The 22082-nt window shown below is 52.9% G+C and overlaps 9 protein-coding genes across 9 annotated transcripts; 4 read left to right on the top strand and 5 right to left on the bottom strand.

The window, feature by feature from the left end:
- Positions 1-80: 80 nt before the first annotated feature.
- On the bottom strand, positions 81-1448 carry BO97DRAFT_406354 (uncharacterized protein). Its single transcript, XM_025695403.1, has 2 exons — positions 1372-1448; positions 81-1137 (listed from the first exon to the last, which is right to left on the bottom strand). The coding sequence occupies exons 1-2, from the start codon at positions 1391-1393 to the stop codon at positions 203-205; spliced, it is 957 nt and encodes a 318-aa protein (XP_025550274.1). The 5' UTR covers positions 1394-1448; the 3' UTR covers positions 81-202.
- A 187-nt stretch (positions 1449-1635) lies between these two features.
- On the top strand, positions 1636-3550 carry BO97DRAFT_406353 (DASH complex subunit ASK1). Its single transcript, XM_025695402.1, has 4 exons — positions 1636-1782; positions 1845-1951; positions 2013-3165; positions 3251-3550. The coding sequence occupies exons 1-4, from the start codon at positions 1692-1694 to the stop codon at positions 3385-3387; spliced, it is 1488 nt and encodes a 495-aa protein (XP_025550273.1). The 5' UTR covers positions 1636-1691; the 3' UTR covers positions 3388-3550.
- Positions 3551-3685: 135 nt separating this feature from the next.
- BO97DRAFT_104890 (putative Rho GTPase activator Rga) lies at positions 3686-7829 on the bottom strand. Its single transcript, XM_025689860.1, has 6 exons — positions 7574-7829; positions 7465-7495; positions 6873-7397; positions 4841-6805; positions 4695-4790; positions 3686-4638 (listed from the first exon to the last, which is right to left on the bottom strand). The coding sequence occupies exons 1-6, from the start codon at positions 7646-7648 to the stop codon at positions 4139-4141; spliced, it is 3192 nt and encodes a 1063-aa protein (XP_025550272.1). The 5' UTR covers positions 7649-7829; the 3' UTR covers positions 3686-4138.
- Positions 7816-8769, top strand: BO97DRAFT_104902 (uncharacterized protein). The gene has a single exon (XM_025689861.1). It carries the CDS (start codon positions 8011-8013, stop codon positions 8524-8526), a length of 516 nt encoding a protein of 171 aa, XP_025550271.1. The 5' UTR covers positions 7816-8010; the 3' UTR covers positions 8527-8769.
- A 2102-nt stretch (positions 8770-10871) lies between these two features.
- On the bottom strand, positions 10872-15329 carry BO97DRAFT_415306 (uncharacterized protein; the record flags this gene model as incomplete). Its single annotated transcript, XM_025696381.1, has 4 exons — positions 10872-13236; positions 13287-14420; positions 14482-14600; positions 14658-15329. The coding sequence occupies 4 exons, from the start codon at positions 15327-15329 to the stop codon at positions 10872-10874; spliced, it is 4290 nt and encodes a 1429-aa protein (XP_025550270.1).
- Positions 15330-16577: 1248 nt separating this feature from the next.
- On the top strand, positions 16578-18188 carry BO97DRAFT_406350 (basic secretory family protein). Its single transcript, XM_025695401.1, has one exon. The coding sequence runs from the start codon at positions 17062-17064 to the stop codon at positions 18073-18075; it is 1014 nt and encodes a 337-aa protein (XP_025550269.1). The 5' UTR covers positions 16578-17061; the 3' UTR covers positions 18076-18188.
- On the bottom strand, positions 18187-19869 carry BO97DRAFT_406349 (mitochondrial 54S ribosomal protein mL44). Its single transcript, XM_025695400.1, has one exon. It carries the CDS (start codon positions 19726-19728, stop codon positions 18517-18519), a length of 1212 nt encoding a protein of 403 aa, XP_025550268.1. The 5' UTR covers positions 19729-19869; the 3' UTR covers positions 18187-18516.
- Positions 19870-20030: 161 nt separating this feature from the next.
- Positions 20031-20730, top strand: BO97DRAFT_406348 (uncharacterized protein). The gene is made up of 3 exons (XM_025695399.1): positions 20031-20129; positions 20188-20370; positions 20445-20730. The coding sequence occupies exons 1-3, from the start codon at positions 20107-20109 to the stop codon at positions 20503-20505; spliced, it is 267 nt and encodes an 88-aa protein (XP_025550267.1). The 5' UTR covers positions 20031-20106; the 3' UTR covers positions 20506-20730.
- On the bottom strand, positions 20445-22012 carry BO97DRAFT_471156 (ribokinase family protein). Its single transcript, XM_025700022.1, has 3 exons — positions 21890-22012; positions 21559-21819; positions 20445-21496 (listed from the first exon to the last, which is right to left on the bottom strand). The coding sequence occupies exons 1-3, from the start codon at positions 21957-21959 to the stop codon at positions 20634-20636; spliced, it is 1194 nt and encodes a 397-aa protein (XP_025550266.1). The 5' UTR covers positions 21960-22012; the 3' UTR covers positions 20445-20633.
- Positions 22013-22082: the final 70 nt, after the last annotated feature.

Genomic DNA, 22082 nt, shown 5'->3' with positions numbered 1-22082 from the left:
GATTGACTCGCAGAAGCATGTGTGGGAAATAAAGCGATTTTCAGCATTTATCTACACCTAAACCATGGAAGCGTATACGACCCTGGCATTCCTTTGTCCCAAGTCCCAACCGAGCCAGCAAAAACAGAAAAGCAAATACCAATAACGCCTTCCTCCAGCGCCGTCCAACCAGCAGTACTACACGCGACTTATTCCAATTTGCCTACAAGTGATGAATGTGCTCGTCATTACTGATCACACTGCCCACCTCTGACCAACTGGCTGGCGTGGCCACGCCAGTCGACCGGCCCAGATCGCTCAATGTGCCATCTGACGATGCGTCGATCGCGGACTCATAGATCTGGCTGTAGCTGTCGCTGGTAGATGGAGTTGAGGGGCGTCCCTGCTGGAACTGCAGTTCCGCCAAGTCGGAGAAGGGAGACCTCAAGTCGCGACCAGTTTCGTTTGTCATCCAGTCCCCAGGACCAGTAGATAGCACTTCCGAGTGACCTTCCGTATGGCTAGAGACTGACTCGTCATCCCCTACAACATGATGTTCCTCCTCCATATGTGACGACAAGAGCGACGCGGCCATTTTGTCAGGAGCTTCAGAGACGGGGGTGAACTCGGCCAGTGAAGGCGAACCGACACGAGGTGACGGGATATCGAGCTGCAGCGGCTGGCTTAACTCGCGGGTTTGAGTCTGGCTCGGGGCGCTCTCTGGCAGCAAGGCTGGGGCCCCAGCCAGCTTGCCCCGGTGCACAGGCTGCGACGTCGCCACTTCGACAGCAGTCGAGTTGGCCAACGGTATCTCGCTCGAATCCGAAGTGTCTAGCAACCGGCCCTGTTCATCGACCAAAGTATCAAAGCTATTCGTCGGTGCTCGCGCCAAGCCCTTGCGACGCTCTTCGAGCAAGGAACGACGTCGTTGGAGCTCCTCGCGAGCTAATCGCCGGCGTTCTTCGGCCGCTGCACCCACTTCCTCAGTCATCGAGATATCTTGTCGGAGCGTAGCATCGTGCGGGTTAATATCGTCGCCTAGGCTGTGCAAGGCCAGTGCGATCTTTCGCCGCGAGTTGTTCACCCATTGGCGGAACTGAGGCGACTCGTAGACCGCGATCCCGGCAGCGACGAGCGCCGAGACGGTAATGATGATTCCTGCATGTGTCAGTATCATGATTCCAGAGTGGCTCTCCGAAAGCAGAATCTGTAAATGCACAGTCAAGAAATTCGAACACATTATAGGAAATACGAAATGCTATCCGGCTAAACCCGGGGATATCTCATCCATCGTCATCAACAGCGACTGATAAGCACACACCGCCCCAATAGATAACTTTCACTCTTGCAACAATAAAGGGAAAATGAAATGACCCTCATGAGCAAGCATACCTTTCGCAACAGGCGTAGGCATCGTGTCAGCACCGTCGACTCGAAGTTTTGTCCGGGAGAGGAAGAGTCAGACAGGAACTAACAAGGTAGGCAGCAGTCAGTTGGTCGGTCGAGAATCAGCTGTTTCCCCCGCCGCCACATGACTCCCGCTGCCCTTATCCACCCGCCCTAACATGCCGTGTCACGTGTTGCCCCTCCGCGTCCATCAAAACAAACAGCGGCAACAGCGGCAACCAACGTCGATAAGTTGCTCTGCCTTGTATACAAGTCCCCACTATTGATTCAATCAACGCTGCAACCCGACCATTCGGACACTCATCATGTCGCGCCCATCTTCCATGGCCCAGCGGCCCTTGACACTCACGGAAGAGCTCGAGAAGCTCGAGCAATCCATCACGCTCACCCTGCAGGGTAACCACAGACCCTCCGCATGAGACATCTTATAACCACCCCGCTAACATGGAAACCCGCAGAGATCGACCACAACTTCAGCCAAGCCCATCGCATCGTAACCACCAGTATTCTCCCTCTAATTGAACAATACTCAGAAAACTCCCGCGACGTCTGGGAGGGTGCCAAGGTATAGCCGACACCACACGCCATGCGTTCGTGCATCACTAACTTAACACCCTTCCACCCAGTTCTGGAAACAATTCTTCGAGGCCAGCGCCAACGTCTCCCTGTCGGGCTACGAAGAGAAACCCGAAGACGCCACCACGACGCTACAGGAGGATGAAGACCCATCCCTGAGCGCACATGAGCAAGACACACAGCTCACGGCGCAACAAGACGAATCGCACCTCAGCCTAGACCACCGCGAGCACGAGCCGGAATTAGAGCTGACAGCCCTCAGCCTCTCTTCGCACAGCACCCCTCGCCCATACGATTCCCACCACCACCACAACCACCACCACCACCAACAAGCCAACGACACAACGGTCACCTCCTCAATCGCGCACCCCTCCCCATACCTCGACCCAGACTCCCTCCCAGACAGCGATACACGCGACCTCGCCCGCGCCGCAGAACTAGCGGATGCCGAAAACGAGGACTCGTTCCTCCCAACCACACCAGGGAAATACTCAGCATCAGCCTCAGCACCTCGCTCCTACCGCACCACTACAACCACCCAGCCTCAACAACAACACCAACAAAGTCAATACCCACCACACCACGACGAATCGCACACCCCGCTTTCCTCCTCACCTTTTATCCCCCCGGCCCCAACATCCACCCACGAAGACCCAATCCTCCATCGCTTCCACGACAAAACCTACCGCGTACAAGCAACCCCCCTATCAAAGAAGCGTCAAAACCTAAAACACTACCTCTCAACCTCCAAATCCATCAAATTCACGAACCCAATGTTCGCCACTACTCCCGAAAAACCCCCCGCGAAGAAATCCAAATACTCCTCCTTCGACGACTCCCCAATCTCCAGCCCCGAGCCCGAAGCCCCGCAACTCCACGCCGAGATCTTCTCCTCCCCCATGAAAGGAGGAGGCGGCGGCGGCGCTGAAACTCCCAATACAGGCCGCAAGCGACGGCCGAGCGCTGCCCACGGACAGCTTTTCTCTCGGCCGACGCCCAAGCCCGGGATGAGTGTCCTGACCCCGATGAAGGGCGGCGGGACGGGTCGCCGGGGCTGGGATAGCGATGACGACGATGATGATTTTGGAGTGAGGGGATACGGCGGCACAGCCGCGTTCAGTGACGAGGACGAGGATCTAGGACCCAGTCCGCCGAAGACGATGCAATTCCATATCCCGCAGAGTCGGTTGATGAAGACGCCTGGTTCGTATTCCTCTCCTCCCTTTACTTAATAAATCTGGAATCAGACAAGAAGAAAAAGGAACTAACAAGCGCAACAATCCCACAGCGAAGGAAGCATCCAAGCGGATTGTCGAGGATCTACTACTCACAGCCGGCGCAAATGATACCACGGATGATATCGTTCAGGAGCAGAGTCCGAGCGTGATTCGTAGGGTGGAGAAGCTCGAGGATGAGACGTTCTAGATAGAAGCAAGCCCCCTTCAGATCTGTTTCTGGTGGCTTGCCAAGATTTGTATGCTTATACCAGCTTTGGAGTGACTTTCTTGGTGTCGTATATGTTCAAGTAGCTAGCTATTTGTTCCTAGCCCTCGGCGATACCTAGAGTGGGTCTCAAGTCTAAGGAAGCATGTCTACGACTACAACCATACTATAGTTCCACGCTATCTGATTCATCAATACTTCCGGGTGGTAATATTAGATTCTGGGCTTCTTTCCAACAGTCCAAACGTGACCCAGACTAGTTAGTAGTTTGTGCCCGCGCACTCTAGATAGCCACCAAACCGGGCGCGTGCCCTCGAGAGTGTAAACTAGCTTCGAACCTGCGGGATCATCGAAGGGAAGTGAGATAGAGAAAAGGGTCGGATTACAAGAGTAGAGTGAAGTCAGGGATAATCAAAGAAGAAAAAGGGTATCGACGGGCTGATGACGATGGTCATCGTCAGAGGAAAAGGTCCAGCTAGAGGTCGGGAGAGAAGGGGAAAGAAAACGTAGACAAGGAAGAGAAAAGAATACAGATCGGTCATGCCACCGTGGTATATGTATGTACAAGAGATTTGTCGCAATTGACAGGAAACTGGAAGGGTATTCTAAAATAAACAATTAAACCAAAGCGTCAAGGAGGAGACCTTCTTCCAGAGCAGCTAGGCAGTGCTCACTCTGATGCCAGATCAGACAAGCCCAGGCCTGAATAGGGCAACGGCTGGAAAGCCAGTCGTCAATTCTGCATGCCCATGAAGATCTCCTGACAGTTGTCCACCAAAAACTTCATCACCTCATTTTTCTTCTGCACATCCGTCATTTCCCGTGCCAAGCTCTCCGGTCGCATGATGGTCGGGGCAAACACCACGGCGATATTTTGGCTGGTCATCAGATTCTCTTTCTCGCGCTCGACCACTCTCTTCAGGTGGAAGATCAGGAATTCAAGCACATCCTGGTGCACGCGCGGCAGCTCGCGTAGACTCTTTTGTAGGGTCTCAATGCGACCGGACTGAGAGGTAATTTCACCTGTATCAATGATGTTTTCGTAAACCTCGAACGTGATCAGTGGCGTAGGCAACTTCCGGAAATACTGTTTCAGGGCCGAGGTCACCGCATGAATATCGAGATCCGGATCGGAGATATCGTAATCATGTGGAGACCGCTCAAATCCCTCACGGATCGTCTGGATTGCCGAGCTAGCACCGGATTTCCGGTAGATACCCTCCATATCCATGCCTGCCAGAGTCAGTCAATATATATATGGGACCAACAATCAATCGGGACAGACATACCTCGTAATTCAACTTCCTGAATGCAGCGAGAGACAATGCCAGGAATGATGCTTTTTTCTTGCTCCATGCGCTGCTCCAAATCGGTACCAAAGAGTGCTAGGAAAAGGTTAGCAGAATGATTCGACAAGTGGCAGGATGGAGCATACCATTAGGATTGGTTTCAGCTAGAACTGGAACGCTGTCGGTGGTCGGCATGCGAGTCCCAGCCTGCTTATTGCGTTGATTGCCAAAGAAACCAAAACCTGGCCGACTAGGGTCTTGCGTTTGAGAGCGCGGCAGGCCAGGGCTTCCCTCTGTGGTGGTGGCGTTTTCACTGGACATGAAGGCGCCCTTGAGTCCCTTGGTGACACCCTTGGCAACGTTCTGACCACCCTTCTTCCAGTTGAACTTACGCGGCTGTCCCTTTCGAATACTGACGACTTGCGGACCGGGGACAATGGTAGCTCCCTCGGCTTCTTCCGACATGTTGATAGCCGTGACCGGGACCAAATCGCTGTGAGCCGCTTTCAGAGCCTCAATGGACGACAGCGACTTCTCCTTGCCATGAGAGTAAATACCCAGACCATTCGCTCCACGGTTGCCGTCGTTGGCCTTGTAAAGCTCCTGGATCTGGTGTACCAGTTGGTTGTTGAGTTCGGCAAGCTGAGCATTCTTTGAGGACAGCTGTTCGAACTCCTGGAAGCTCTTGTCCTTCATGCGGTTAAGATTGGTCAATTCTTCCGCGGCATCATTGCGCTTCTGGATCAGTTCCTCAATCTGCGGGGTGAATGAATCCTTCAACTTCTGGATCGACTCCACGAATTCGCGCAGAACATGGTTGGTCAATTTGCCAAGGTCGAGAGAACCACCATTGCCACGCTTCTCCGCCTCAAGGTGCTCTGTCAACACGGACAACTCGCGCATGGCGATCTCCTTCTGAGCGTCCAAGACCACCATGGTGGAGCGTTTTTCGTTCAACTCGGTGTTGACCTGCTTGACCTCCGCACTGGCGTTCAGCATGGCCTCCATCTCCGCAATCTTCTGTTCGCGATCAAACACTCGTTGCCGTTCCTGGCGGAGCTCGTTGCGGAGCCAAGTCAACTCATCCGATCCGGTCGCCTCGGGAGAAGCACTGCCTAAATCAGGGACTGCTGCAGATCCATTAACAGGCGACCGGGGCCACTTTGCGTCACGAGACAGGCGAGAGCCTTTGTCGCTGTAGCTCCGACCGTGCCGCACGGAATTGGAAACGCGTCGCAGGAAAGATTCGCTGTTCTGTGCTGCTGAGCCATCACTGGCACCTATGATCTGAGAGTGCTCCCCATCCGCTGAGAGATCCGCACCATCGCCATGGCGGTAAGACTCCACTTGTTGTAGAGCACTGACCGAGTTGGGGCGTGCCGGAGGCTTGGGGTGCTCATTGGCATCGCTACGAGGCGTCCACATCGAATCGCCCGTACGAGTACTCCTGCTGAATGCTGTCCGATCTGTTGACTTTTCACTCCATTGCTCACTCGGGCTCAATGAAGAAGCACGAGGTGACAAAGGAGCATCCTTCCTGGGGCTCTGGTTCAGTCGCCGGTCGAGAGAATCGCCACGCTTGGGGTGAGCTTGCATGCTCGACGAGGACAAGAATGAATGCGCGGAGTCGATTGAGCAGTTGGCTTCGTGGAGTCGGCACAGCTCATGAGAGGGTCTGATGGGGAGTGTGGTCATGCTCTCAGGGACCGTTGCGACTGAGCCATCTCTGGGCACAGTTGTTGTAGACTTGGTGCTCTCGGGGCTGGGCGAGGAAAACGTGCTGGCTTCCTTCCGACCACCCAGATCGGAGCGAGAACTACGCACCGAGCCCGAGCGCGTGACAGGTGTTCTGTCGCCACGAGACGTGCCGTTGGCGCGTTCTTCCTGACGCCAGCGAGCGGCATCATCAGTCCGTTCCCGACCTTTCTCCTGGTAGGCGATGTGAGGAGACGAGCTTCCCGAAGTGGGATTTGTTTGTCCGCGGGACCGTTGTTCTTCAGAGGGGTCAAAAGCGAGGGGAATCAGGAATTCGCCGCCATCGGCTTCGGCATGAGGGGGCACAATCGATTGGCGATTGCTGCGATAGGTGCTCGATGGGAGAAGCAGGTTGTCTGCATTTATTAGCTCTCTTTTCACCATCATCCAAAGCCTCTGAGGCAACGCGCAAGACCGACTTACCTTGGTTTTCTGCCGCGGGGCGAGAGGTCGAGCCGTGACCTCTTCCCGCGTCCAGCGCGGAAGCCGTTCGCGCAGAGGTCTCCCCGCCGGGCATGGCATAAGCATCCTGATCGTCCAATGCGTGCGAGACCAGTTCCATTTCTTCTGGGGGTAATGACGGAAGTGATTTGTCTAGCTTCACCCCGGGAGTCCCCTGTTTTCGCGTAGGGGCCGCCTTTCGTTTTCTCCGCCGCTGCATCAACGACTCATGACAGTCCATACAGAATATACCCTGGGAGGTGCGGGCATACCGCAAGTTCTCAATTTTCCGCTTGCAGTTGCGGCAGCGGAAGCATTGTGCGCAAAAAGCTTGTTCACCCGTGAGGATGGCAAGGTCCTCGATCTTGTTCCCACACGAACTACAGCTGTAAGTACAGTTGCTGCAAATCAATGACCCGTCGCCAAGCAGGAGGAGGTGCGCATCTGAGTCGAGGAGCGTGCCGCAGGTACTACAGCAGAAACATTCGATGTGCCATCGGTTGCCCGCTAGAATACAGAGAAGCGGTCAGCAAAGCACGCGAAGGCTAGTATGGTCACCGAACGAAAAACCTACCAAGTTCAAAGGCTTTACCCTCTTCGAGAATCTATTCGAGCGCGAAGCCTTGTCAGTGTACGATTCTATGCCTAGATTTGCTCGATCTGCGCTCTTGACAAATCCATACCTCTCCACAGCCCTTGCAGGGGAAGGGAATGTCATCCTGCTCCATAGGAGACTCAGGATACCCCGGGGATTCCATCTTGAGTGTGTATTATTTATAGCGAATGACTATTCAAGGATGATGGTAACGAAGATATGCAGTCCAAGGGATACGATGGACGAGACTCCGAGAAGAAAGAGGAGAGGGAGGCGCGCCCGCGAATCTCAAGCCAAAACCAGTTGAGAAGCCGATCCGGGAATTTTGGTAGGCATTCGACCTCGAACAAGCAGTCGTAGCGATTTCAAGTCAAGGACTATTGTAATTGCAACCAGAAGGGGGGTAATTAGGCGGAGGGGAAGCTGGGCCGGGGGACGGATTGAAGCGCGGGCACGGAGACTTGATGGCGGAGGATCGAGTCTTGTTTACGGAAGGGAGCCTAGCGGAAGAGGGTTAATTTCAGGATGGACAAGCGATCGACCATAGCCATAAGTGGAGCGAATGGAGTAAAGCGGTGGAAGTATAAAAGAGCGGAAATGGGGAGGGGAATGGGAGGGGGAGGAAAGATTAACAAGAAATGTAGAAAGTTGCGCGCGCTGAGACGGCCCAGGGGTGTGGGAGAGGGGGAGGGGACTGGACCGGACAGGACAGGAGAAGTACCATGCAGCAGGGGGGAAATGCCCAGAGAAATAAAGCCAAAGCTGAATCCGGGGGCAGACAAGCTGATGCGTAACAACCACCGGGAGTTTCAATGTGTCAAGACGAAACAGAAGAGAACGAGTCAGACGAAGATGAGAATCAAGTGTGATGATAGTAGTCTAAGAAAGAGGTGGAAGGAGGAGGAGGTTGAGGAAGAGGGAGAGAGTGGAAGTGAGAAGGAGGAAACAGAGAGAGAGAGAAGGAGGCCGCGATTATTGAGGAAGACAAGAGAGAAAGAGAGTTTGAGGCCGCGGTTGAAACACACCACCCGTTTCAGATAGACCACTCACGTCCAGGTCCCCAGATTCATCCCAATTCACTCAGATCGATTGTCAAACAGTAGACCTGGTTATTGATTCAGCTGAATGTTCATCTATAGACAAAGTCATACTTCTATGTATGTAGGTATACATTGTGGTGAGTGAATGCCAGCTCCTGCAGACCTCCCGTTTCAGGATACGAGATGAATCCTCAGGCACCAATACAGTACTGACACCTCAGGCAGCCCGCAGGCCACCCAATACTCGATATTTATAGAGCAGTGAGCGATGAATGTCTCATCGCATCTCAAACATCGATGGTAGCACTGCCGAGTCAGCCACTTCCGCTTCCATAAGTAGTACCATGTTCCAGCAACCTTGAACAAGGTGATTCAGATATCCTCGCGTGAGTCGAGTCAGTCACAAGTTCTCAATTCTCCCCACCCCGTCCCAGAGTTGGGGTTGCCTCTAAAGATCCAAAAATAAGTCGCCCCGCCCACTCGAATTGGGTTCTGTTTTAGTCATTGGTAGAAAGTTGGTCACCAACTGAGATCTGAAATAACTACTCAGTCCAATGGTGATCAGCTGCCCTAACAGCATAGCTAGCGTATTAAGTACTAGGGAGACATTTACCCATGTTTGTGCTGCTTACGCTAGGTAAGTGAATGTTCTTTCCTTCCATTTATGTATGCTCTATCTATAGGTTCCTAGTGTAAGATAGACTGTACGCTCTTCTCTCTCGTTGTTGCTCGCTACGTGCCTTCCTCCTACTATGCCATGCCTGCCGACATGTTGTTCCATCCGAGTTGGCCTCTCATTCGGATTCTTGAGCCATTTATCATACAACATGAATAGATGGAGAGCATAGCATAGTTCAAAGGACTCAGTCATCATCGTCTCTCATCCGCCAAGGATCACGATATTTGCATCCTATGCCTTTCACTGCTCGTCACGCATCGTTCCAAGTCTCCCTCAGCTGCCGCAGTCCATTCTTATTCACAACATCCTGTATGTCGCCTTTGCCTTTGAGCCCTGAAAACATTGCCTACCCCCGGGATAATACTAATCACTGGGTCCGAGTCTCGACAGAGATACAGGGAATGCGCATTGCTCTCCGCCAGGAGAAACGAAAGAGCACCACGAGTCCACCATAAGATCCGGAGATACTACTCTTCCATCACTCTTCCGCTTTTCGTCCACCCTATCCTCCATGAGTATCCACATCGAGTACTCAGACCAAGACAGACTGTACCGATTCTGTCATGGGGTTCGATCTGGCTTCCAAGATGAGGTTGAGCGGCATTACCACAGAGAGCAACCTGGATGCGCACAGCACCAGCGCGAGAGGCAGGACTTTTTTCCACCGTTTCAAACAACCAATACCACGAGCCGGACGGCATTGGAGACAAGACCGCTGTTTGGTCCTCACCATTCAGATGCAGGGAGAGAGCAACTCTGCTGGACAAAGGCTACTGGCCCCTTTCAACTTTGATTCCCATATCACCAGAAGGAAAGCAGGCCTCCATGGAGGCACGAGATAAACCTGCCAGTCGCAGCCTTTTAGGCTTGGCAGCGTCGTACAAACCCCAGCAGGTGGAGAAGAGAAGACCTCCATTCAGGAGCACCTTCCCTCGCGGACATGTTCCAGAAATCTTCGAGGACTCCTGTCATGTTATTCAAGGGAAACCGGCCTCCCTTCCGGAGCACCTTCTCTCCGGGCAGAGTGTACATATCTTCGAGGAACCCCGTCATGTGATTTATATTCGATTTGGTGGAAGTACCTTGCGGAGGATTCGCACAAAGAAGCCGATCAGCTGCAGGCCCTCGCGTCCGCCTTAGAGGCATTGCTTTGACACCAAGAGCATAGATGGTCTGGCTATGTCCAACGAAGCCAGGCTGCTCTTTTGATCCCCCTTGATGTATGTATCTATATAGATGTAATCCGCCGGGAAAGGAGAGTCCAATAACCTTTGCCAACTTCCGGTCCTCCCATGGAATAATGTCCGCCCGTCAGTCAGTAGTAAGGTGATTCGCAGTCATGGCCCCTGACTTCCATCAATCTACGCTCAGCAATGAGCTCCTGGATCGTCCTCCGCTTGCCGCCATAAACTCCGCACTGCTTTATCAAAGCACAGCGCGGTTCGTCGCGTCGCGATTGGATTCTTCGCCTCCTTCCTACAAAAGTCCTACAGCGATTGACGAAGCTCAATTACATTCAAAATGATATTAGCTAGTGATACAGAAACAATTGCCTTTGGAGGCGCCAAATCAAAGAAAGTGGTATCAAAACCGAACACGAGAGTAAAGTAGTAATAATAATGATGATAATAATAATACAAGACCAATGATACTTCTTCCCCTTTTCTTCACTTCCTAGCAATATAATACGTCAGAAGGTTCCGTGAGTTTTCACGGGGCCACCCCACAAGCTGCCAGAAGTGGTCGTCATTGTTGGCCATTGTGTGCAATTGTACGCACAGCTGTGTCGCTTGGCGCCTGACATCAGGCTGCCGGGCCGTTAGACTCTTGCCGGCCAGTGACCCAACCTTTTCCAAAAGGCGCCCGGGCAACCGAACACCGTCGCCGTTCTTCTTCTTCAAGATATCCGTCATCACAGAGAAGCCCATGGTGATGGCCCGGTCGCCTGTCTCGGGGTCCTCGCCAGATACGAGGTCGGCCACAGCGTCGATGACACCTTCAGGCTCACAGTGTGCAAGTAGTTCCTCGGCCGTTTCGTTCAATCCATTGATGATGTGGCTCGAAGAGTCGTAATAATTTCTAGCCGTGATGAGAGCCGCTATGGCGATGGGGTAGTAAGGGGAAACATAGTGCTTGTTGTGTGCGAGCATGAAGCGAATAGTAAGAAGCACCTGGGTTTTCAAGTCCAAAGGACGGCCAAGGCGTTGACGCTTCTCATCCGGAGGACTTTGCAGTTCCTCGAGCAAAACCAGCAGCATCTCATCATATTTGTCTTCATCAATGAAGATAGAGTCATGATACTCAATCAACCCTTGCAACTTGCGATAACCGAGAATGTCCATATTCTTGGACCGGATTTTCTGAACGCCTTTCTCCAGCATCTCTCTCGCTTTGGCAGGGTCTTTCGAACGGGGGCTGATACTTCTTCGGCGCTCGGCGTTCTCAACTTTTCTCCGACGACGTTGTTCTGAGCCATCTACCAGATCGCGATGAGACGGTTCATTTAACGATAATTCTTCCAAAACGCTGTTTTTAGTCACATTTCGAGTACTAACAATGGGGCTATTAACAATGGGGCTCGTAGTAACAATGGGGTCTTCAAAAATTTTTACAGGTTCGGAGGAAAAGTGCTCCGGAAAGGAGGTTTTCTTCTCTCCTCCTGCTTGGCTTTGCTCGATCTTGCTAGACCCAGAAGGCTGCGAGTGGCAGGGGATAGGTTCCTGGGCCTCATTGTTGGGTGCTCGTTCTCCTTCGAATTCCGAGTCTTGCGGGTCGGGATGCGAGACTGGTACGACGGACGGGAAGCCGACGGTGTTGGCGGCGTCGACGTTGTTGATGGTGTTAGGGGCGGAGTGTCTTGCTCCGACGTTGTGTTCATGTTGCCCTGCGCCTCGATCGTTGATAGGCTTAGGCTCGCCGGCGATCGATTCCTGACCAAGCTCACCGGCGATCGATTCCTGACCAGGATCGCTGAGCTTCCGCTCTCCTCCGTGTCCTGTGCTTTCCAGATCCCGATCTGAGGCTTGTACATAGGACAATGGGACAGATTCCTCGACATATTCACTGGGTCTTCGTTCTCCTCTGTGTTCTGAGCTTCCCAATCTTCCACGTTCTGAGTTTTCCAACAAGTCCTGAGCATCATCGCTAGGTCTTCGTTCTCCGCCAAGGTTTGGGTGTTGTAGATCGGCATAGGATGTTGTGGCGTCAGAGGTGGGCTGTACTGCATCGGGTTGACGTTCATGTACTTCGTTTCGACTTGGAGCAAGCTTCGGCTCGCGGGGGATAAGTTTCTTAACTTGATCGTCCGCAGGCTCATCTGAGCAGGAGAAACCTGTCTCTGCCGGGACATCAGAAGGGGTTAGCATTTGCACGACAGTATCAGGGGGACTCTCCAACTGGACTTCGGCAGGGTTATCATGTTCATTAGGAACTATAGATACCTGAGAACCTCCAGAGGATAGACCGCCCACGTCTGCATCCAAATGACTGCCATTCATGAAAGGCTCCTTTCCTCGAGTCTTGGCGATATCAAGTCTTTTGGCCCTTGCTTTTGCCGTAATCGTTGCAGGGACAGTGATTTGCTGGTCCGAGACCGTGATACGATGGTCCGACATTGTGAGATGATGATCGATAGGCCGCACTGAATACGGCTCCGCAGTGGCTGGTCGGCTCAGCTCGGGTCTGCGAGCCTTGCTCGCTGGACGCATGGGTGCGGAAGAAAGCGACGAGATAGGTGCACCCGTTGGGACAGACCGTACAACAGGCTGTTTGGTATGAGATTCGGGCATGGAAATCTCGGCCACGCTGGATTGTGCTGATTGGGGACGCACTTGCTGACTGGGTTTAGGTGCCAGGTGCGCCCTCTTCTTCGCTGCGATGGCTTCGTGCAGAGCTTTACTAGCCTTCGAAGAGGAAGGCCCACTTGCAACGCCCTTACGCAATGGGGCATTGCCCTTGGTTGAATTAAAGTTTGGATTGTTCGGGTCTTTTTCAAGCTGACTTCGAGATTTGGGGTCGAGATCAGAGAGAATTCTGCGCTGAGTTAGCTCACGAGAACATGACGAGAGCAGTAATGAACTTACTCGTTGCCCTTGATGGGCCACATGCCAAAGAATATCCAAAAAGTTCCGCGCATGGCCACTCGGACGGTCGGGTTTGCGTCTGACAGCCCCTTCTTGATGCCTTTCTCTAGCATGTCCAGCCCGCCTCCATGCTCTATGGCGGCCTTGTTATTGACTTGTTTATCCAAGACAATCTTAAACCAGTCCGCTGAATACAGCCGCAGCTGTGCGTTTTTATCCTGAGAGGCACTAAAGATGTGTTGCAGGATACGGGGAGTGAAGGAAACATGCTGAATGACAGTCTCAACAGTCATCTTTCCATTCTGCGCTGTGATTTTCTTCGACACAGCGCTCAGTTTGATAAGATTTTGCATGATGATCTCCACCATTGAATCGATTCTCGATCCGCAATGAACGGCGATGTCCTGGACTAGGAGACAACCGTTTGTAGACATAGTTGTGCGAAGAGAAGTGGCGACCTTGAAGATGCCATCGAGGAGTGTCTTCAGAGCCGTGATCAGTGTGTTCGAGTAAGTAACCGGAGCATTGCCATGGACCAGTCGACGTAGCATCAGAACGTTCTTCTCGCGTTGTGCCCAATTACCTTCGGATTCACGCCCCTCGAAGTGAGGTAGCATACCGCGGACCAGATCTTCGATCTCGCGCGAGGAGGAGACCATGAGTGGTTCCACACTTTCACCATCTCGGGAGGTAGGTCGAGGCGCAGGCACCTCACCCCCTGTAGCCATGTCACCTGTCGACATGCTAACTTCTGTAGATCTCTGGATAAGACCTTCGGCTCGGGACATTGGTCTCAGCCCTTCTGTAGAGCGTTGCATGAGACCGTCAGCTCGAGAAGCAGGTCTTGGTCCTTCTGCGGACCGTTGGCTAAGGCCTTCCGCTCGGGAAACTGGTCTCGGACCTTCCAAAGGACGTTGCACGAGTCCATCGGCTCGAGACGCAGGTCTCCGTCCTTCTGTGGACCGTTGCGTGAGGCCATCAGCTCGAGACAACGGTCTTGAGATGTGATCGGTTTCGGCGGTGTCAAGTCCAAGATGGGTGACAATTGTATTCACAATTGTTTTTCGTACGTTGCGGATACTGAGTTGTTTCATGAGGTCGGACTTCGCACGTGCGGACGCTCCCGAAGCAGCCCTAATACGGAGATTAGTTTTCACGCCAAAATGGCATCGGACGGACAGAGGGGAAGTCGTACCCGAAAAGTTCAACTACAGTCAACTTTGCTGTGTCTCGGACGGCCGGGTCGGCATCTTCGAGACAGTTGACCAGATTTGCAACATATTGGCGAAAACGGAGGCCATGATTCTTGGACATCTGCAGCCAACGTCGTCAGGACATGAGTCAAATCAAAAACGAGAGAATACTGCTTACATTTGAGAGCCAGATCAAAGCCATTTCTTTTGCCTTGGGGTTCTTTCCCACAAGAGCGGTTTCGAGAACATGGTGTTCCACTTCGGCATTCGCAGCAGGCCACAACTCAGTGAAGGCTTGGGCCGCCTGTGCTCTTACGCGTTCTTTGTGATCGCCTAGACGTTCGAGAAGTAGGGGGTGGAGGATGCGGCTATGAATCGCAATCAGGTGCGGTTGTTGCTGAATGAACAAGCGCTTGATTAAGTGGCTCAGCATACTAAACGCAGGCGTGACGATGATGGTATTCGGTGATGCGATGAAGACCCGCAAGGCTTCAAATGTCGGTGGTACTGCCGCTTCGGGAACGTTTCTCTGTTTGATCTCCGACTTGAAGGCCGTCAAAGCGGACTGCTTCACATCCAGCGAGACATTGTTATTTTTGGCTGTGTCCACCAGCTCCAAGGCTCTGGCTTCCATGATGCCAAGACAAAGATCAAGGAAAGTATCGAGTTCGTCACGATACAAGGAGGAAAGGGAGAAGAGGATAGGGACGAATGAAGTCGCGGCTTTCGCAACAATCCAGAAAAATTCAATCACGACTCTGAAGAGGAATGACTCGAGTTCCTTGCCGTGTAGGAGAAATGTGAGGAGTGCAGCAATCGCCACAGCAGCCCCAAAACTGTTATTGGCCATGACGAATTAGAAAACGAAAACAACGATTTATCACAACAGGGTTTTTTTTTTTAAGATTTGAGGTTGAGCACGAAGACAGAAAGCAACGCTATGAGTACAAGACACAAGCAACGCTAGGAAATGAACAAGAAAGGGTATCTGAAAGTTGTGTACACGTCGAGATTTGTACTTGAAGGCGTATAGACGTGATGAAGATGCGCACGTTGGAATGGGAGAGAAATAGAGCAGTTTGGGAACGGTGTTTGAGTGTGAAAGAGGTGGTTGAAGGAGAAAAGTATCGGGGAGGGGGGGGAGCGCAAGTACTGGAGTCATACCTGGGAAGAGTCTGCTTGTTTGTGGCAGTCGCGAGTGTAGTCGTGAAAAGGCAGGCGCGGCGACGAGGATGGCGACGAGCGAAGGAGCGGATGGAGGGTGGGAGAGGAGGAGGTGGTGCCGGCGCAGAGATGTAGAGGCGTGAAGGCGTGAAGGCGTAGTTGCTCTATCGAGGGGAAGAAGGGAAGGAGTCTGGCCCGATAAGCGACCAACCGCGGCGGCGATAAGCGCTTAGAAGAGCTCCACTCTCGGGAGGGACAACGGATCAATTGAGTCCTGACAGGGAGATCGGTATGTAAAGGACCAGCAGGTTGGAATTCGAGGTATGACAGATGGATATAAACGCGATTTCTACGTGGAAAAGACCGGGGATGGTGGTGGTGAGTGAATAGGTGGTGGTTGTGGGGGTGAAGGTTGTTGTTGTTGTTGTTGTTGTTGTCCCTGATTCTTTTTTTTTCGAGTTGGGTTGCTTTGTTGACCCGCAACGTCGCCGGAGCCATGGTTGCTCCGCTTTGGGCAAGCCGAGTTGTTATGGCAGCTATTTCAACCTATCACTTGATTCACTTCTAGCCTGGAGCTGCCCAACTTGAAACTAAGATGCGTGTGTCGTATAGTAGACTATCCGCCTGGTTATGATTCCCTGTTATTATGGAATTTGTGTAGAGGGTAGTGTATGATGGGCAGCTACGTCTGCTAGGGGAAAACTCTGCTGGTAGCTATGATCATGGTAGTTAAGGTTTATTGTGTTACAAATCAAGCTAGAATCCGAAAGATGCAAAAAGGGGCATGGAAGATACTACTAGTAAGTGCTCATAGAAGCCTACACGAGAGTGACCCACCGCTATTATATATCCTGGCACCTCCAGTGTTGCCCGTTTCACTTGAGGATTAAGACAAATGGCAGAGCATGAATCCCTGGAAATAATTAATATTACCAGCGAATCCAGAGCATCTTGTCACTTGTCTATATTATAAGTCCAGGTTTTGTAACTGGTCGTCGATCGATCACTGCAGCCACTCCACCGGATCGCCGCGCCGGCGGTGGATCGGGCCTTTTTGGTGGCAGACGCGCCGACACTTGGACCAGCTGCGATGTCACCGCCGGGCAAAGCCTGGGGCACAGCCAACCACAAGCAGGGTGCAATTCTCCCGGTGTTGTCTCTCGTCTTCAAGTGGAACCGACTTGATTCATCCTCAACAGCGCAGAACAACAGTAATCAGTAATGATTGGTGGATCCCGTCATGACCATGCGGCATGCAACCTTGTGTCTGCATGCAGGTAGGTTATCAGTGCTGACAGACTAGAACGGCGCCAATGCCTTGCTATATCTTATGATCAACGTCCACAGCGTCCTCTTCAACCTCCGACCTCATTGACTTACAAGTGTGATACGCAGACTGCCATACAATCCAACCCAGCATGGCTTCCTCAACACCACGACCACAACCCACCACCCTCCCATTCAACCTCACCAAACCCGACACCAACACTACGACCAACACCACGACCACCACAAACCCCCAAACCATCCCCCACCTCCCAACCCCAAAACTCCTCCTCCAAATCCACGACCTCCGCAACCCCGCCTCAACAACCTTCCTCACCCTCATCCCAAACCTAGCCAGCACCCTCGAAACCGCCCTAACAACGATCCTCCAAACGCTCTACACCAAGCCAACACCACCTTCCTCCCCCTCAACTCCAACCCCCACCCAAACCCCAATCCAAAACCACAACCGAATAACCTTCACCCCAACCCTCCCGCCAACCCGCTCAATAACCACCCACCTCCGCCAAATCCCAGGCGTAGCCTACACAACAGGCACAGACCTAGACGCAGACCACAAAGAGATCCACCTCTCGCTATCATACATAGCAAGCTGCACGACGCGGTACGCGGACCCGCGGGCGGAGCTCGTCGGGATGCTCACCCACGAGCTCGTGCACTGCTACCAACACACGCGTCCACAGAACAAAGAAACCCAAACCCCTGATCCGCCGGGGGGTCTGATCGAGGGGATCGCGGACTTCGTGCGGCTGAGGGCTGGACTGGCGCCCCCGCACTGGACGCGGCCCCGGGGCGCGGAAGAACGGGCTGGGAAGTGGGATCAGGGGTATCAGCATACGGCGTATTTCTTGGATTGGTTGGAGGAGGTTCGTATCGGGACAGGGGCGGTGGGGTTGGTGAATGATCGGTTGTTGAGGGTTGGGTATGTGGGTGAGGGGGAGGGGGAGGGGGATGATGGTGAGGATGAACAAGTACAAAACGGTGATGCTGAAGGTGAGAGCTTCTGGAAGGGGTTGTTTGGCGTCGGGGTCGAGGAGTTGTGGGAGGAGTATGGTCGGTGGTTGGACACTCCTGCAGGGAAGGTTGATGAAGAGACGAAAACCCCAGGAAATGGAAACTGGGAGGGTGAGATTGTGAATCCTTGATGTGGACTCTCGATGGGCACGTTTGGTTGCAGGCACTTGAGTTGGAGGGTTTCTCGTCGATAAGGCATCCGATAAGATAGCAGACATGACTGGAGAGTAAACCTATTGAATCCATTGATTTATTGAGTACATGTTAGGTCCATCACCCCAATCTGCGGGACCGCTTCTCAAACCCTTCCCATTCGAACCTCTATTGGTATAAAGAAAAGAGGCGAGCTTTATGACTTGGAGAGGCAAGAAAAAGAAAAGAAAAGAACTTGACGTGATAGGAAACATCGGATGAAATAAAAAGAATTCCCGTAATGTACAGAACCTTGCAAAATTGCGAAACTGGTAGGAATAATATGTAAATGTTGCACTTGCCGTCAGTTGCCCACTTGACAACATCTATATCAAAATGTGACGCCGTTTCCAAATACTGCTCTCATGAACGCTTCCTCTTTACACAATCACCTCGCCCAGATCCACGTGCACCGGCTTCCAGGGGGCAGCCCCATCCTCTTCCATCGAGTTGGGAAGACGCACATTCATCGGGCTGTACAGGTACCAGGCCTTGAGGGCGGCAACGGACGCCCGGGACCGAGCCTCAAGCAAGCTAGAACCAGCACCTTCACCAAGCTTATCCTTGCCGGAAAAGATGCCAACAACGAAGACGGGGTGCCGACTCAAGCGACCAGTTTCGCTGAGCACCTTGGCAACTGGAGGCTCGAAACTCTCACGGGCACAAAGGCGGGCAAGGTCACGAGCCGGCTCGCTGAAGTTGAACAGATCGGAGATATTGAGGTGACGAGAGAGGAAGTGCTGCTCGAAGAAGCGCTTGGCGGCAGGACGGCCGGCATGAAGGTAGATGGCACCGACAACAGCGCGCACGAATTGGGCGCTGGCCTCTTCAGCAGACACTCCAGCGGTGTTCTTGGCCGCTGCCTTGGCCAGTAGTTTCGGGTTGACGCTTGCCCTGACGGGATCGCCGAAGACATTGTCATTGACGACCTTGGACGTGACCGACCTCCGCCATGTCTGTTCCTCCCAGCGTCTGTCAGTACGCATGGGCGTTTCGTTCGGGTTGGTGCCCGGGGCGAGTCTTCTAAATTGCAGGTGGCCAGGGTCAACCTCTCCACCCGGTGCAGCAGCCAACTCCACACCCCATTCGTTCGTCATTGCGGCCAATGTCTTGGGGCCGACGTAGGCATACATGGCGGCGAAAATAACCGTCATAGGAAGACGGGGATATGTGCAGATAAGGTATTCGGAGGTGTACTGGGTCAGGAGGTCGTGACCAAGAGTAGCCAGGGACTCATTGTTGAAGTTCGCATTAGGGTCGGCCGATTCATCCACGAGAGTGCGACCAAGGGTCTCGAGGGGAAGTCGTGAGGGAAGGTAAAGTCGTGCATGGAGCGCAGCGAGTTTCGCGGACTCGCGTGCGGCCTCGACAGGCGGAGAAGGGAGGGCGTGCTTGGAAATCTGGGAGGGGCGGATCGAAGACCGAGACGGTTCTTCCTCGAACAATTGTTCGGCTTCAGCATCCGTGACAGGGAAAGGATTCGTCGACTGGTAGCGGAGGCCATGTTGTATACGTCGGGGCAGTCGACTTCCAGCCCGGGCTTGCGGCGAGAGGACCGAACTGCTCCATCGTTGGAGTTGCAGTCTCTTCATCTGTGCGATTTGTGTATATGACAGACACCCTAAATCGGGGGATTACCGATTGACCGTATATCCAATTAAGGACTGCGTCGTGGCGTGGGGAATAAGAGACGGTGGAGAGGGTCGTCCGACGGGCTGCCAGTACGAACTTTTGGTCGCTAGAGAAAAGTTGAGCACCTTTCGGCGGAAGTCACGGGGTTTGGCGGTCGTGGGAGAAAGTGCCTATTCTGCGCTAATCCTGATACGGAACTAGCGTCACGGGGTCTGGGCTGGGACCGGGAGGGACGAACGACGGCCAATTCGGCTTCAAACCCGCCAGAACAACGCTTCCTAGCGAGCCATTGTCAACTTTCCCTACCGAATCGCTATCATCACATACCTGCAATCACAATGGGCGGAGGCGGAAAGATCCCGTATGTGGTTTTTTCATATCCTAATTCCCCGCGTGGTGCTGACCGATGACCCGCGCAGGTATCCCAAGGAAGTCTGGTCTCCCGCCGGAGGCTGGTATGCTCAGCCCGCGAACTGGAGGGTCAACACCGCCATCATGGGTGCCACCATGATCGGAATCGTTGCTGTGGTCTGGAGCATTAGTGCCGACCGCGAGCACCGCGACAAGATGCCCGAGCCTGGCAGATTCTTCCCCAGTCGCTAGTCAGTCAAATCCAGCCAATCCCCTATCAAGTGTTTCTAAGCATCTGGTCATTGACTCTATCTCGTCTATATAGCTGGAGCAGGGAAATCATTGAACACGAAAGAAGACAACAAGCCTCGAAGCAGGACTCATAATGATGGTTGACGGGGAATAAGAGACGAGTGGGATAAAATGCAATTGCGAAGGAATCCTGTGGCATGATAGGTTTTTGTTTCATCATTTTTGAGGGCTGTACGACAATAGAAGGGCGTTCTTCAACCGGTCAGTTGATCTGCAAGTGCTTCTGAGGAGACTCTTCAAGTGTTCGATACAAGCGCTGTGTGTACAGACGGACCCGTTCCGTGAACTCAGTCTCGTTCCAAAGCTCTCTTCCGTCGGTAGATGTAGAAATGTGCGGTACCCCAATCTGTTCCACCACAAAACTGGCTGCCACAGTAGCGAATACCAGAGCGGGTAGGATGAGGTTATGGTTGCCGCCAGCTGCCATTGCTTTCTGCCAGGCTGCTGATTCCGCGAGCACCGATGCACCGATATTAGTTGGAGTCCTACCCGAGCTGATCATGCCTTGAGTCAATGCTCCAAGGAAGGAATTTCCGGCCCCAGTGGGATCGACCACGGGTGACGGTATCGATGGGTCGGGCTGATGATACGCGGGTAGCCAGATTCTCTGCTTCCGAGAGAACGAATAGCTGCCATCTTTGCCAGCTCTAATCACCAGGTGCCCGTTCCCATCGGGCCCAATGCCATTGGAAAGGATCTTATCAACTATAGCTTTTCCATAGTCTGTCTCCTCGCTCCAACCGGGCTGACCGAACATCATCCCAAGCTCTAGCTCATTAGGGCTCACGACATCTACGACTTTGTTCGCAGCCAAGAATGTCTCCTGCTCTTCTGGCGAGCAAAGGTCAGGAACAGGTTCCCAGACAAAAACCGGTCGCTTCGTGGCAGACATAGGCAAGGGCACTTTGCCCTCAAGTTGTAGCTCTTCCCGTCGTCGCAAGATATCCTGCACGATAGATATACAGCGTGACGAAGAGCAGACCATGTGAAACGTTTTCGACAAGACTTGCGCATCTGAAAGCATCGAGGGCTCCAACCGCAATTTAGGGGTCAAGTACTTGAAATCTAGAGCGGCTCATCAGTCATGTACGAGGTCGATGCGGAGACACAAACGCGATGGCACTGACCTCTCTTTTCGTTCGGCCCGTAGCCATTCCAGGCCCGCGTGGTTAGTCGTCCATGATCTTCTCTTATGATACAGTTGGTATCCCAGGATCTGAGAACGCTCAGGACCTCGGCAGGGAAATCGGATCCAACATCAACAATCCAGCTCACGGATCGCGCATGCTCTTTCCCAGCCACGAGACGCGCGCCAATGACTGCATATGTTGCAGCACCCCCGAGAACATTTTTCACTGGCGGTTTTGCTCCTTCGAAGTCGATATCGTCTATAGCACTCCAAGAGGTCTAGTAAGTATATATATTATGCGCATCCCCTTCATGGGTGTTATAGCGTACCGAGGATGAACATGCCCAATGTGCAAAAATCGACATTGCCCCCAGATAGAAGCCCATTGTTGCCTGCCATATCGTCCCTAAGGCAATTACCAATCTTGAATGGCGAATTGTATATAATTCGTGTAGTATGCAACGGGCGGGGGCTGGAGGGGAAGTATTATTGTATGATTTCTCGGCTCCTTATCGGCGGAAA

The sequence above is a fragment of the Aspergillus homomorphus genome, assembly GCF_003184865.1.
Source record: "Aspergillus homomorphus CBS 101889 unplaced genomic scaffold BO97scaffold_24, whole genome shotgun sequence".
Lineage (NCBI taxonomy): Eukaryota > Fungi > Ascomycota > Eurotiomycetes > Eurotiales > Aspergillaceae > Aspergillus > Aspergillus homomorphus.
Note: the sequence above shows the minus strand (reverse complement) of the source record. Positions and strands in the feature narration are given on the sequence as shown.

Coding starts and splice junctions, on each gene's coding strand:
- BO97DRAFT_406353 (XM_025695402.1), top strand. CDS start 1,692: ATGTCGCGCCCATCTTCCATGGCCCAGCGGCCCTTGACACTCACGGAA. Junction 1,783..1,844: donor CATCACGCTCACCCTGCAGG/GTAACCACAGAC, acceptor GGAAACCCGCAG/AGATCGACCACAACTTCAGC. Junction 3,166..3,250: donor TCGGTTGATGAAGACGCCTG/GTTCGTATTCCT, acceptor ACAATCCCACAG/CGAAGGAAGCATCCAAGCGG.
- BO97DRAFT_104902 (XM_025689861.1), top strand. CDS start 8,011: ATGGACAAGCGATCGACCATAGCCATAAGTGGAGCGAATGGAGTAAAG.
- BO97DRAFT_104890 (XM_025689860.1), bottom strand. CDS start 7,648: ATGGAATCCCCGGGGTATCCTGAGTCTCCTATGGAGCAGGATGACATT. Junction 4,791..4,840: donor AGCTGAAACCAATCCTAATG/GTATGCTCCATC, acceptor ACCTTTTCCTAG/CACTCTTTGGTACCGATTTG. Junction 4,639..4,694: donor TCAGGAAGTTGAATTACGAG/GTATGTCTGTCC, acceptor TGACTCTGGCAG/GCATGGATATGGAGGGTATC.
- BO97DRAFT_406354 (XM_025695403.1), bottom strand. CDS start 1,393: ATGCCTACGCCTGTTGCGAAAG. Junction 1,138..1,371: donor GCCTACGCCTGTTGCGAAAG/GTATGCTTGCTC, acceptor TGACACATGCAG/GAATCATCATTACCGTCTCG.
- BO97DRAFT_406350 (XM_025695401.1), top strand. CDS start 17,062: ATGGCTTCCTCAACACCACGACCACAACCCACCACCCTCCCATTCAAC.
- BO97DRAFT_406348 (XM_025695399.1), top strand. CDS start 20,107: ATGGGCGGAGGCGGAAAGATCCC. Junction 20,130..20,187: donor GGCGGAGGCGGAAAGATCCC/GTATGTGGTTTT, acceptor TGACCCGCGCAG/GTATCCCAAGGAAGTCTGGT. Junction 20,371..20,444: donor AGATTCTTCCCCAGTCGCTA/GTCAGTCAAATC, acceptor TCGTCTATATAG/CTGGAGCAGGGAAATCATTG.
- BO97DRAFT_471156 (XM_025700022.1), bottom strand. CDS start 21,959: ATGGCAGGCAACAATGGGCTTCTATCTGGGGGCAATGTCGATTTTTGC. Junction 21,820..21,889: donor ATTGGGCATGTTCATCCTCG/GTACGCTATAAC, acceptor GGAGTGCTATAG/ACGATATCGACTTCGAAGGA. Junction 21,497..21,558: donor CGGGCCGAACGAAAAGAGAG/GTCAGTGCCATC, acceptor GAGCCGCTCTAG/ATTTCAAGTACTTGACCCCT.
- BO97DRAFT_406349 (XM_025695400.1), bottom strand. CDS start 19,728: ATGAAGAGACTGCAACTCCAACGATGGAGCAGTTCGGTCCTCTCGCCG.